At 34.7% G+C, this 13869-nt stretch overlaps 2 protein-coding genes across 3 annotated transcripts; both read right to left on the bottom strand.

The window, feature by feature from the left end:
* Nucleotides 1-1973: 1973 nt before the first annotated feature.
* Nucleotides 1974-5517, bottom strand: LOC113116787 (free fatty acid receptor 2). Its single transcript, XM_026285110.1, has 2 exons — nt 5206-5517; nt 1974-3593 (listed from the first exon to the last, which is right to left on the bottom strand). Exon 2 carries the CDS (start codon nt 3528-3530, stop codon nt 2559-2561), a length of 972 nt encoding a protein of 323 aa, XP_026140895.1. The 5' UTR covers nt 3531-3593; nt 5206-5517; the 3' UTR covers nt 1974-2558.
* Nucleotides 5518-8614: 3097 nt separating this feature from the next.
* Nucleotides 8615-13379, bottom strand: LOC113115664 (free fatty acid receptor 3). Of its 2 annotated transcripts, none has more exons than XM_026283199.1 (2): nt 13268-13379; nt 8615-10842 (listed from the first exon to the last, which is right to left on the bottom strand). In XM_026283199.1, the coding sequence occupies exon 2, from the start codon at nt 10812-10814 to the stop codon at nt 9831-9833; it is 984 nt and encodes a 327-aa protein (XP_026138984.1). In that variant the 5' UTR covers nt 10815-10842; nt 13268-13379; the 3' UTR covers nt 8615-9830. The 2 variants fall into 2 exon arrangements, with proteins under 2 accessions (XP_026138984.1, XP_026138983.1); XM_026283198.1 differs by lacking the exon at nt 13268-13379 and adding an exon at nt 12256-12368.
* Between the last annotated feature and the right edge of the window lie 490 nt (nt 13380-13869).

The raw sequence follows: 13869 nt of genomic DNA, 5'->3' as shown, positions 1-13869 counted from the left end.
GTAATCTAAGAGATTCTTTCTACTGTTTTTGGCCCAATGAGTAATATCTCTGTCTTATCCAAATTTTATAGGAGAAAATTATTTGTCATCCAATCTTTTACATTTTTAACACACTCTGTTATCTTAGATAATTTAGAAGTTTAATCTGGTCTCGTTGAGATATATAGCTGAGCATCATCAGCATAACAGTGCAAACTAATCCCGTATTTTCTAATAATATTACCAAGGGGCAACATGTATGTTGAAAATAGAAGGGGACCTAGGACGGATCCTAGTGGCACTCCATATTTTACTGGTGATAAATGAGATGACTCCCCATTTAAATAAACAAAGTTGTAGTTACCAGACTGGTAAGATCTAAACCATACATACCTGTATAGTTTTGTAACTGTTATCATATGTTTACATTATTTATAATGATGTTTAGGATCCCTTTTTTCAGTTAGAAAATGTAATGTAATGTAATAAATGTAATAAATAAAAGGTGGGATTGGATAAGAACTGTATTAAGAATGTTTTTTTAATTGAATTCATGTTGTATAATAATAATAATAATGATAATACAAATATTAATAAAGACTGAATAAGAATTATATTTAAGAAAGTTCTGAATCCCCTTCCTTGAGTAAAAGGAAACGAAATTAAGTTAAATAAAAAAAATTATAATAATAATGAAAAAACAAACAAATAAGAAATAAATAATACATTTATTAAAAAAAAAAAGTTTTTTTCTTCAGATATGTATATATATATATATATATATAATGTTCTGTTTTTTTGTGGTATTTAGGAGGACATAAACTATGAGTATATTCCACTTTAATCAGAATTTATGTCTGTCAAAGTGTAATAAGTACTTATTATTCCACCCACAGAAGTACACACATATTTCCATTGCTTTGTATGTAAATATGTTCATGGAGACTGACATGTTCTGATTGAGTTTGCTCATATAAGCTCTAATATGGACCAGAATGTATGCTGGCAGTCAAACGTCTGACTATTGTGAAACTAGCTGAAGTAAAATGAGAGGAAAAAAACACCAGATCACTTCTGTATATGTGGTGAGTCAAACGTCCCTCCAACTCGCTCTTTATTACAGAATTCGCCTCCAGACTGGAGCAATAACTGTGTATATCAATGTGTTTCCTGAATGATGCTCTAGAAGGAACTAAGCCAAACATTCAAGTGTTTTCCCGTCTCCACACGTGCTCCTGAATCTGTATGTACACTCCTTCTCGGCTCGGTAGTCAAAAACAATAACCCTTTGCAAATATTTGTCGCGTTTATAACAGAGACACGAGATTAGTGGTTAATGGTTATTATGAACTGATAAGAAATATGCTATAAACATTTTATAACCCAGGATGAAGAAAGACACCAGATGATTTAAACATTTGGCACAGTCTTGCTGTAATATTATAATACAGTTAATGTTTTATTGAATGACACTTTCTTTGGAACAGTTTCTTTGGAACAATATATACAATAATAATACAGTCACATTTTCATTATTTACATATATATAAATAAGGCATTTAAAGGTGGAGTTTGTGCTACTAGTGACAAAATGAGGTTAAAGTTTTCAAACACACATGGACACGAAGTCCTGAAAGTGTCAAAAAGTCAATTGGTTAATTGACTTAATTGCTATTTTTGCAGTTTTGATATTAAGATCATTTGTTTTCAAACAACTTTTACAAAACACTCAGAATGCAATGTTTTCGCCACTCAATATTAATTTTTTCTGGCCAAAATATGCTAAATATATGTGAAGGTAGAGACAAAAAATTCTACATGCACACACACAAACACACACACACACACACACACACACACACACACACACACACACACACACACACACACACATATATATATATATATATATATATATATATATATATATATATATATATATATACATGGATTTTAACACTTCAAGGGAATCAGTCTAAATATTGGCTTACTTATTTTAACATTTTAATTTTCTTCATTTCGTTCACCATTACTGTCTGTGGTGCAAGTTTGGCCATTTCCTGGACATTTCAAGAGAAGTCTCTATCACGCACCCTCCATCAAACACGCACACAAACCATCAGAAAACCACACTGTCAGCTTCTAGATAAGCATCGGCCTTTAGAAAGGAAACATTTCAAATATTTACGTGACATGCTTGAGAGCGGCGCTTCTGTTGACCTTCATACGGCCGACGGCTGTGGTTCATTTATCTCGGTGATCAATGTCCTCAAACTGCTGTCTGTTTATATTCAATAAAGTGAATGATGACCAGTTTGTTATAAAGATGAGCTCACACCACGGATGAATAAACACTCTATACAAAAGGAAGTTAATCCTGTTTTTGCCCACGTCTCTCTGTGCACAGGTTTGGTTACAGTGTTTTCCTTTTCGTACTACACGTGAGTTGTGCTGGTAATGTTTTGGCGTTGCCTGCCGCCTCCGTCTTACAAGGAAGTTGAGTAATGTTTACCATGCTGCATTTGTGTACAAAAAAATAATTGCATGGTCGTTCCCTGTCCTAAATGATAAAACACTGGTCAAAGTGCGTTGGTGATCTCCTGTGGCTTTGGGAGACTGTTTTTCTCAGTTTCAGTAGGTTCCTTCCTGGAGCTCCATAGGACTCGTGGACACCAACATCTACCCCAAATGCCCCTCATCATCGCCCCAAGTGTGTTTCTAACAGCCGCCGAGGTGAAGTAAAAAATAATCGGGTCCAAACAAGCATTGAACGTGCTGAGAAGAAGAGCTTTGTCTCTCCAAGCAGGGCTTGACTTGGTTATGAAGCCAACAACATGGGAAACATTGTAAGGTCCAAAACAGAGCACGAACACCAATAACGTTCCCAAAGCCAATCCAATCGCCCGCAGCTTTCTCCGTCGGCCGATGTTTGGCAGCTTGGAAAGAATCCGGATGAAGTTTATATAGCAGAAGCTGCAGATAAATAAGGGAATGCAGAAGAGGACAATGCATAACTCCAAGCGTACGGGCAAGAGGATCTCGAGTTGAGCATCTGTGAATCCCTCGTAGCAAACGTTTCTAGATGGTGGGACCATCCCGGATGGGTTATAGTAGGGCACGATGTAGACAATGCTGAGATGGAGGATGGAAAGCAACCAAATGAAGATGCTGGCGAACACGGCGTAGATGGGTCTTCTCCACAGGGAGTGCTGGATTGGGAACGCCACGCCGAGGTAGCGCTCCACGCTCACCGCGGTCAAGAAGAAGGTGCTGTTGTAGATGGTCATGTAGAAGACAAAACCAGACAGCGGACACAGAAAGTAGTCAATATTCCACACCATATTATTGGCCACTTCTTGCATCTTAAAGGGGAGGAAGATGAGGAAGAGCAAGTCTGAGATGATCAGGTTGAGGAGGAGGATGTCGATGGGTGCCGGCTTTCTCCAGACCTTGCGGCTGACCGTGTAGAAGGCCAAGACGTTGGCCGGGAAGCCGGTGATGAAGGTGACGATGTAGACGGTGAGGCACAGATAATAATCACAGTGTTGCATGGTTGCTGTCTTCCATAAAGTCCACAGAAGAAGGAGGCCTCAGTAGAGCTGGACGTTTCAGTCCTGGAAATTTAATGCAGTGTTAAAATCATGAAAAATGTCAGTAAAATAGATCAAGGGTGTCCAAACCTGCTCCTATAGCACCGGACGCCCAACACACATGTCTGGACGTTTCTAGTAATCCATAACAATGACATAACAATTAACAGATTTGTGAACAAATCTGACCAATATTTAAATCTCTAAACGTAACGAAACTGACCGATCCTTGGGTTTCTTAACAGAACAAAACGACCAATATTGAATTATCTTGATATAACAAAAACAAATAATATTACATCTAAAAACAGAACAAAACTGACCAATATTTACATTTGTTAATTTAAAAAAAAATTACAATATTTTAACATTTTAATAGAACAAATCTGACCAATATTTAAATCTCTATACAGAACAAAACGACCAATATTTAAATCTCTTAATATAACAAAAAATAATAATATTACACCTAAAAAATGAACAAAACCGACCAATACTTACATTTATTAATTTATAAAAATGTAACAATATTTTAACATATTAATAGAACAAAACTGACCAATGTTTAAATCTCTTAATATCACAAAACTGACCAATATTTAAATGATGAAACCAAACCATAAAATATTTAAATCTTTCAATAGAACAAAAACAACCATTATTTAAAATCTCAGTATGAAAAAAAAAAAAAATCTGTACAATATTTATATCTTTAAAAATAGAACAAAACAACCAATATTTAAATCTCTTAATGGAACAAAATCAACTAATATATAATATTTAAATATCAAAAATTTAAATTACTTATTTGCCTTTGAATGCTCAGAAGTGAAGCTCAGAAGAAGTGAGCACTTTAACATATAGTGAACACTATAAATACAATATAGCTAGATCTAAACTCTGGAGGATCACTTGTATAATCGTTTTATACTGTCATGTCGCCCATGCAGCCCTAAAAACTTACATTATTGCAAAGCGCTGAAGAATTATAGACATCACGCTACTACTTTCTGTAAAGCTGTTTTGACATGATGCATATTGTGAAAAGCATTATACAAATACATTTGACTTGACAAATTGTAAATGTTTAATAAGGACTGCAGAACAGTGGACATATAGGAGCAAAATCTGACACCCTTAATGTAGATTTAAAAGAGCTCACGGTGATGGTATACAAACTATAAAACAATACTAGATTCTATGAAACTATTGTATATGATGACCAGGCCTATAATCTGCGCCCACAAAAAACTCAAACTCAAAAGAGCAACACATCCCCAACTCCTTGAGTAAATATTTGACAAATACGATGAATTAAAAGTGTAGAACTCTTTGCTGCGTTCAACATGTTTTACTTTGTTGCATTGCATTGCATTGCATTGCATTGCACATAATTCATAAAAAAAAAAAATCCTCCAAATTAAGCATATAATGGCCTGATGATGACACATCGTGACCAGAATCAGCAGTTATTACATAGATACGTCTAAGGAAGTTTAAACAATCTACGAAGAAGGAAAAACAGAGTTGTGCAAGCATCAAAAAGTGACAATAACGCAATAAGGGAACTCTATTACAGCTCTCGTAAACGTAAAACCATCCCTTCTCTAATATTGAGACAAAAAGACGAACTCACCGCAAAGCACACTGGACCTCTCAGCTGTGCTTCTCTATTGACCCGCTCTTGTTTTTCAATAGAGACTAAGGTCTATCTGCTGACAGCATCCGCACCAGCTGTTTGCTTTCCATTTTCAATATTGAACACTGATAAGGGAAAATTAATAAATGTGGACTGGATCCAACCTGGCGTGCTCCTCACACACAGTCTCTGGTGCTGTACATGTGTGCTAGTCTATTCCGTCTTATCGGGATTTATACTCCTTCAGGGTGTGTGGGAGATGTGTTTAAAGATGATGGGTGTGCACTTGCATATGTGAGTGTGAGTGTGAATGGGAGGGCAATAAATCAGTCTGGTCTCTCCTTCACTGGGTCTCAAGACCACAACCTCTCAAAACGAATCATGTGACTACATTTACCATCCCAGAATCGAAATTGTATTCAAAAAGAGGATAATCATTGGGAATAATGCTGTGTTTCATTCAGAGTTTGATGTTTTGGATGTCCTGCTGGGAATCTCTAACCTTAAAGTTGAAATGGCAACTCTCTTAAAAATAAAGGTTCCACAAACAACCGTTAGAATCTTTGCATTCCTTATATTGGATAAAAAGAATGTTTACATTCTTAAGAATTAAGGTTCTAAAAGAAGGTTGCCATAGAAGAACCTTTCAGCGAACAGTTCTTCCCTTACGAAAGGAAAATATATTTACCAATATATTTCTTAAAATATATTGTGATATATTGTAATATATTATTTTCCCTTTTTATTTTCTAATATATTATATATTTGAATACATTTAATAATATATTGATGATTCATATATTATATAATATAATGCAGAATATACAAATGATTTCTGCTTTCAAAATATTGCAATATATTGGAAAAAAATAAATCCCATATATAAGAATATATGCCTAATATATTACATGATATTTTCCAATATACTGAAACATGGTTTTGTTCATTAGGGTTAAAAGAATTTTTTTTTTACAATCTATAGTACCCTTTTATCCTGAAAAGATTGCTTTGGGGAACCAAAAATGGATCTTCAACCCCCTTTTGGAGCCTAAGAGTGTACCATAATTTGTATGTATTTTTATACATGTTGCTTCAATTCACCACAACAGGCAGCGTTAACTTTGCAGGTGTCCAATTGTTAACTATCAACTAAATGTTATACAACATTTCCTAGCAACCAAACTGTGGCTTATAAACGATGCTGTCCAATGCAAACATTATTTATTCTACAGGTATACGATTATCACCTGAGGATCATTGACAGTGTTTTACACTCCTGTCTCCGCAAACTTTTGCTAAACCGCTTTTATTATCACAGGCTTTGGTGGATTGGTGCATTTGATTTGATTGAAAGTGCATGGGCTATGTCGGTCTCTGTTTGCAAGATGTCATGCTTTGCCATCTTGGCCAAATCAGCATTTTCTGCAAGTTCAGTTCCACTTTTCCAAGTCAGAGTTTGAAAATTTCAACTTTCCATGTTGAATGTAATACTTTTTTGGGGTTTTCATTCAGTATCTTAAATCACGGAAAATCCCTGACGCTCAGCACAGAACCCCCTGAAAGAAGGAAATTCATCCCTTTCACAATGATGTGCAATACACTTTACTACACATGACAATGCTGTGTTTCATAGCTAAAACTTTGATTGTGAAATGGCTGATCCATCGGAAAAAAAATACCTCCCCAGTTCTGTCATTTATTATTAGATATGCTGGAAAGAAATGAGCAAATCTGAGTCACTAATAGCTCATCCCAGCTGCTCAGATCATAGACAGAAAAGAGATGACCATGAGCATAACATCATCATCATTATCATCCATCCCTAAAAAAGTAACAAAGCAATCAAAAGCATTTGAGCAGACACATAAATGTTGTCTTTCTCATAATGTGAATTCCCCACTACACTAAAATATGAAATCCTTGAAAGCCTGAAACAGATGCATTGCTAAAAATCAATGTCTGTGTAATCTAAAAAACACAGAAAAAGACAAGGATTTGTTCTTTTGTAAACGTACCTTTGTAAACTCCAAGTCGACTCGGCCGTTGCCTCATAAGTGCTCCACATTTTCTCATATGCATGCCAAAAAATAGAGAGAGATGGATGATAATTTCACCATGCAGCACAAATCAAGTTAATCACATATTAAGAAAACTCTCTCTCGTCATCAGAGAGAGACGAGGAATGTTTCATAATGAAGGAAGCCCACTAAAGCCGACTGACTCTTGTGAATTATAGCGACGGCCCTGCACAGGTCTAATATACACATCCGCTGACAATGACATATACAGCGAGCGGCCGAGTGTGACAGTCTCTTTTGTATTTATAGATTAAGATGTGTGATTCTGTAATCCATCATTTATTGAGGGACATAAATATTGCTGAAGGTTTAGCATGATATAAGGTCACGCATATGCGTGTCTAACAATGCCTTGAATCTTTCCGGAATGATTTAAACACAGCATGCATGGATTTTTAAAACTAGTTTTCTTTAAATAATTCCAGAGTTAGTACGTACATCTTCTCAGACTTAAAAAAAAAATGGTTCAGCCATGTGACTTGAAGATTTGGTTGAAGGTGCTATAAGCAGTTTCGGGGGAAAGTGACTTTTAAAAGTAATGCATTATAATATTGCGTTATTCCCTAAAAAAGTAACTAATTACGTTACTTAGGTACTTTTTATGGACAGTAATGTGTTACAGTATGTTACTTTTGTGTTACTTTCTCATTACTTTTTTAAATATGAGCAGGGTTTGATTGTTTTTTTATAAATTAAGTTCTATTTATAGCAAATGTAAACACCCTTTCACACCTAAGAGTGTAATGAATAAACCTCAGGCTGACGGAAAAGTAAATTCACGTCTGTAAACACAAGAGAAGAAGGTTCAACACTCTTCAGCAATAAAAAACAAACAAACAATGAAGCACAATTGTTCATTTATCTAAAGTCATTTTTGCTTATTATGGTTGATCTTGATCATCAAAGGTCAGCAGCAAAGACACTGGTTAATAAAATGGGATTAGATGCATTTGTGTTATTTAACATATTTAATTATTGCAGGTTTGCGTCACATTTTATTTCATTTTGATTAATACTAAATCAGTTTTTTTGCAAGTGGGATGAATTAATGCACTTTCACACTTAGTCTAGAACTATCATGTTCACACACAATACAAAAAGTCATTTATATTGTTGTTTGCGTATTTTTATTTAGTAGAAATGACACATCAAGCCACTTTATAACCGTGAGAAAAAAAATGTCTAGCGTCTCCGAATAAAGATATCTTGTTTGCTCTTGCATAAAATTAGCCACAATTTAATTATTACTTACTTACATCCAAAAAACTGTAATATAAACTTAGATATGAAATATATTTAATAAAAGAAAACACATTTAAATGCAAATAAAGGGTAACATTTAATTTATTCACGGTACAAACATAAAGTGAAAATTAGCAATCAATAAAACGTTACAGGAAAAAAGCAAAATAAAAGTACTTAAAAGTTCATATAATAATTTTATTTATGCTGTGAAGTTAATGCAGCAGCAGAACTGATTTACAAAAAGATGACTATTAAGAGAAATGTAAAAACATTCAGTTGGTTTACAATCTGCTTGTTTGAGGATATAATATTGGATCAACCAATAGTATGAATTTGAGGAAGTCATTATTTTATTTGGTGCTGCTAGAGCTGCACACATTGAATGCCCAGTCCAAAGAAGCTTCCTGAAGGTGCATAATGTTACTGATCCTGCCAGAAAACACCCAATAAACCTGCTTGAGCATTTTCCATTACAATCAATATCAGACAGTGCATTGAAAAACGTGCCCGCCTTAGGCTGCTTCACCAGGAAGACAACCAAAGTCAACTAGCTTTACCAGAAAGTCTAAGTTGACGGCAAGTTGAACCCCAATAGATGCAAAATTAATAGCAGGCAATAGTTGGGTTCAAGTAAAATAATTAGTTTTTTTTGTTCTGCATAGAAAAACTTATTTTGAATGACACCTTATAAACCTTTAAAGACAGAACTACTGTGAGATACAAAGGTTGGTTAATCGATGGTACAGTATATGCATTTTTAAAATAATGTAACAGATGAATTTGTGGCAAAAAAAACAATAGTACCCATAATGCTGTACAGGAAAAATTCCACCAATCAGCGAGTCACAGTGAACAAATCTCATCATGGCAACCCTGTATATGTATATATAACATTAAATTAATAGTTTTATACATCTCCATCATTTTGAATTTCACTATGTAATTCGCAATGCTTCATGGTAGTTCTCCCTCTATAAAGTCGTTAAATCTTGTACCTTTTTGTCCGATTTGTAAGTTTCAAATTAAAGTTCGTAATGCTGTTTGTAATCGCCCTCATAGCTGGTTGGTTTGATTGACAGCTTATAGTGCTTCAACAAAGACAAATGAATGGAAATAAAAAATACTGGAACCTTCCTAGTAATAGTGGCCCATTATACAGGTCCATTAAGCTGCGCATCAGAATTATGTTCATTTGCTTTGGACTCAGTCAGAAGAAAACACAGAAAAATACTGGCCCATGTGGTGCTCTTCTGATACTTCTCAGATCGAGTCACGTTTCACAAGTCCCGGCTTGTGAAGTTACAGAGAGCTGTCGGTCGTGCTCTGAGTTTTCTCCTCTGTACTCGAACAGTTCAACAGAGGACAATAGTACGGCGAGCGGCAGCAAGGCATGACCAGCCTCCTCGACAGCTCCTGGAAGACGTTCTTAAATGTTCCTCTAAGTGCTGAAGAAGAGAAGTAGAATATGAAAGGATCGAGGCATGCATTGAACGTGCTGGTGAGCAGCGCGTACACACGCCAGTCAGGGCTGTATTTGCCTACATATCCAACCACGTGTGAGATGTTATAGGGCATGAAGCAGATAATGAAGACGAGTAGCGTGCCCAACGCCATCCCGATGGCTCTATACCGCTTCTTGGCATTGATGCTGGGCAGATTGGAGAGGATGTGGATGAACTTGATGTAGCAGAAGAAGCAGATGAGGAACGGCGTTACGAAAAGCACCGCGAAAAGCTCCAGGCGAACCGGAAGGAGGATCTTGAGCTGTTCCTCAGAGAATTCCTCATAGCAGGTGTTACGTGTGGAGGGATCGGTAAAGTTGGGGTTGGAATGATCGTGGTATTGCATGATGTAGACGATACTGCAGTGTGCCATGGAGATCACCCAGAATATGACGCTGGCTATCACGGCGTTTCGAGGGTTGCGTTTGAGCTTGTATTTAATGGGGAAAGCCACTCCCAGGTAGCGCTCCACGCTGATGGCCGTCAGGTGGAAGGTGCTGTTGTAGATGGTGGAGTAGAAGATGAATCCCGACAGCGGGCAGAGGAAGTAAGGAAGAGTCCATTGCATGCTTGCTGCCTCCACCATGCGAAACGGCAGGAAAAGGAGGAAGATCAGGTCAGAGATGGTTAAACTGAGTAACAGCACGTCCATCGGGGTGGAGCGCTGGCGGACCTTCTTAAAGAAGGTGTAGAAAGCCAAGATGTTGGAGGGAAGGCCTGTGATCAGTGTGAATCCGTAGACCGCTAACACAAGGTTACTCAGACCCACTGTCCACGCCATCGTCGATGTAGATGTGAATGATGCAAACCTGTAAAAAAATTAAATTTTAATTAAAGATAAACATCCAGAAGATTACAAGAGAACCTGTGCACATTTGAACCGCGCATAGCATACCGTGCACATTTTCTGGAAGATGCTATTAAGAACCTTAATCTTTTTTAAAGATCGAGGTCAAAATATAGCCGTAATAAGCATGCTTAGAAATTATTCTGTTGTGTAAAAGATTATATTTCCTATTAAGTTTAACAAAATTGCATTCTGACATGACTGACATGACATGAGAGATGACTGACAACATATACACCTTCCCATCATTTTGCACCGATTTGCAGAAAATGTTATAAGACAAGTTTTAAATTGCTGTAAAGTACTGTTTTTGAAAAAGCCTGCTTTTTTTTACCTGTCCTGTAAATCTGACCAAGGGAACTTGAAGGTGGTTAAAAAATTAGGTCATTTGATTAATAACAATACAAATGCATCACAAAACATACAGTATGAGTCTTACTAAACCACACACAGTTGAATGTGACACATTCAGGATTGCAGTACGTCTGGGTGATGGTCGAATTCTAACACAGCACAGGAAATGAATCATGGAAACTTTCGAGATAAGATGTTTCTAATAAATCAATCTGAAAAACACTTAAAGCGATGTGAGTAACGAGGTTTGTATGGTTATCCTCTGTCAATAAATTAGCTTTAGAGTACATTTTTGGTGAATATCTCTTTTTAAACCAAAAAAAAATAAATATTAAATAAATATCAAACAGTCATACATATTAAATCTAAAACATTTACAATGCCTTAATAAATCGTGGTTTAACGTCTGAATTGAGATGCAAATATTAACATTGTAATTTTACAGTTATAATAAAAAAAATATATATTTTATTTCAATCAAATATAATTTTGTTGTTGAATACTCAATTTTTTATTATTTTTTATTACAAGTATAATTACAATATATTTTTATATTTTAATCTAATAAAAAAAAATCACAATACATAAAATCTGGAAAAAAAAAATTATAATAATTTCTATCCAAAATGGATGGTTGAAAGATATTTTTCTTTTCTTTCTTTTTTCAATTTTGTTAAAATTCTGTTTAATTTATGGTTCAGTTCAAGTCTTCTCATATAAATCTCCATCTGATCATAAACTGGTTTAATCTTCAGTTCACAGTACTTTTTATGATCCGTCAGCTACTAGGGGCATTTTTAAGGGGTGTTTTCAGCTCCTTGAAGCCCCCCTCTGTGATCTCTTACTCTAGATATGAGTTAACATACCTTTGAACATTAAAAAAAATGCTCGGGTTAGCCTTATAAAATGATCTCTGTTAAATAAACTCCCAAAGCATCATGTACCATTTTAAAGTTAGTGAAAGAATGACACACTACAGTCATGAACAAAACGAAACGAAAGTAGCAGAATGGTTTCATACCTTAATTAAGAAAGTCAGTCCACTACCACAGACTCAGAAGTGACAATATGCTCCGACACATAAACCTTCTTATAATGAGCTCCCAGTGACACACACACACACACACACACACCTATAATGGCACAACAGGAAAGAAGCAATACTTACTTCCCTTTAACAACGACGAAATTAATCATTAAACACACACACACACTCACACACACGTACACAGACAATAAAAATTTAGACAATACTACAATATATACATTTTTATTTACTAATATTTCACAGTTGAAAATTAATTCAGCTTACATGCATTTATTTCATACATTTATATACATAATAATAAGATATTTAATTCAAAACAGCTGAAAATGCATTCAGCTGTATTTATTTCACTAATAACATTTATTTCAATAATAATAATAATAATACATATTAATTTATTTCAGTCTAGACAAGCTGACATTAAAAAAAAAATGCATGCACACAATAAAAACAAGAACTATTTTAATACATAAATATCAAACTGATATATATTTCACTTATTTATTCTAGACTGCTGAAAATCAGTTCATCTTGAATTTATTTATTTCTCAAGACTCTGTTGTTTTGACTGTTGTTATGCAGTTGTGCAAATAAATAAGTATCTATATGATACATCAACGTTTAATATTACAGAGACGGTGTTATTAGTAATCTATGATAATAATATCTATAATTGTATTGTAAGGAGACTGTAAGGAGAAAGTGTTTGAGACGTGATGGGACGCACATTTCCTCTTTTGCTAAACTCAAGATTGTACAACAGAGGGCAATTCAGGATTGTGCAACACTGTAAAATGAAACATTTCACACACATTTCAATCGTACTTTCACTTCTAACTAGATGTTGTTTTAAGATAAATGTGTTTACGTTCAAGTTTAGAACTAAGACATTTTATTTTCAGACCTCGAAGAGATTATGGGTTAAGTGAGTTTAGAGTCAAAAGACAAATTCAGGAAATAGTTTGACAGATCATCATCTACTCACCTTGATGTTATTCCAGACACATATAACTATTGTTCATTGTTCATCCGTGTAAACCCAAAGTCAGGCTGAATGTTTACACTCCTTCATACCAGGACAGTGAATGAGGACTGAAGCTGTGGAGTATCAACACCATAAATGAGCCATAAAACTAGATCATATGACTTGTGAATGAGGAACAGACCTTAATTTAGGTTAATATTCAATTAAAATAATTCCTTCCGTCTGATCTCATTTATGGTTGCACATATTGAAAGGTGTTGTTGTTAATTAAAACAAATCTAATAATATATTAAAATGTTTAATTATCAATTAGTTTAATATTTTAGTGATTATTAATATTTAGAATTAGATTTTAATTTTATATTTTGAGCTTTCATTTTATTTTCAGCAATTGGGTTGCTACTTTAGATTACAGTAAAGATGCTAAAAATATAAAAATAGACATTAAAATAGTACAATTATTAAATAAATGTATTATTATATAAATGTATTACTTGTACTATTTAAGTATTTCTTATACTTTTAATTATTTTTTATTTTTTGTGATCATTTTCATTTTATTTTCAGCTATTGTGTTGCTACTTTATTACAGTAAAGATGCT

The sequence above is a fragment of the Carassius auratus genome, chromosome 16 (genome assembly GCF_003368295.1).
Source record: "Carassius auratus strain Wakin chromosome 16, ASM336829v1, whole genome shotgun sequence".
NCBI lineage: Eukaryota > Metazoa > Chordata > Actinopteri > Cypriniformes > Cyprinidae > Carassius > Carassius auratus.
The sequence above is the reverse complement of the archived record's forward strand: the minus strand, read 5'-3'. Positions and strand labels throughout refer to the sequence as shown.

Excerpts from the sequence above, each read along its gene's own strand:
- LOC113116787 (XM_026285110.1), bottom strand. The coding sequence starts at position 3,530 with ATGCAACACTGTGATTATTATCTGTGCCTCACCGTCTACATCGTCACC.
- LOC113115664 (XM_026283199.1), bottom strand. The coding sequence starts at position 10,814 with ATGGCGTGGACAGTGGGTCTGAGTAACCTTGTGTTAGCGGTCTACGGA.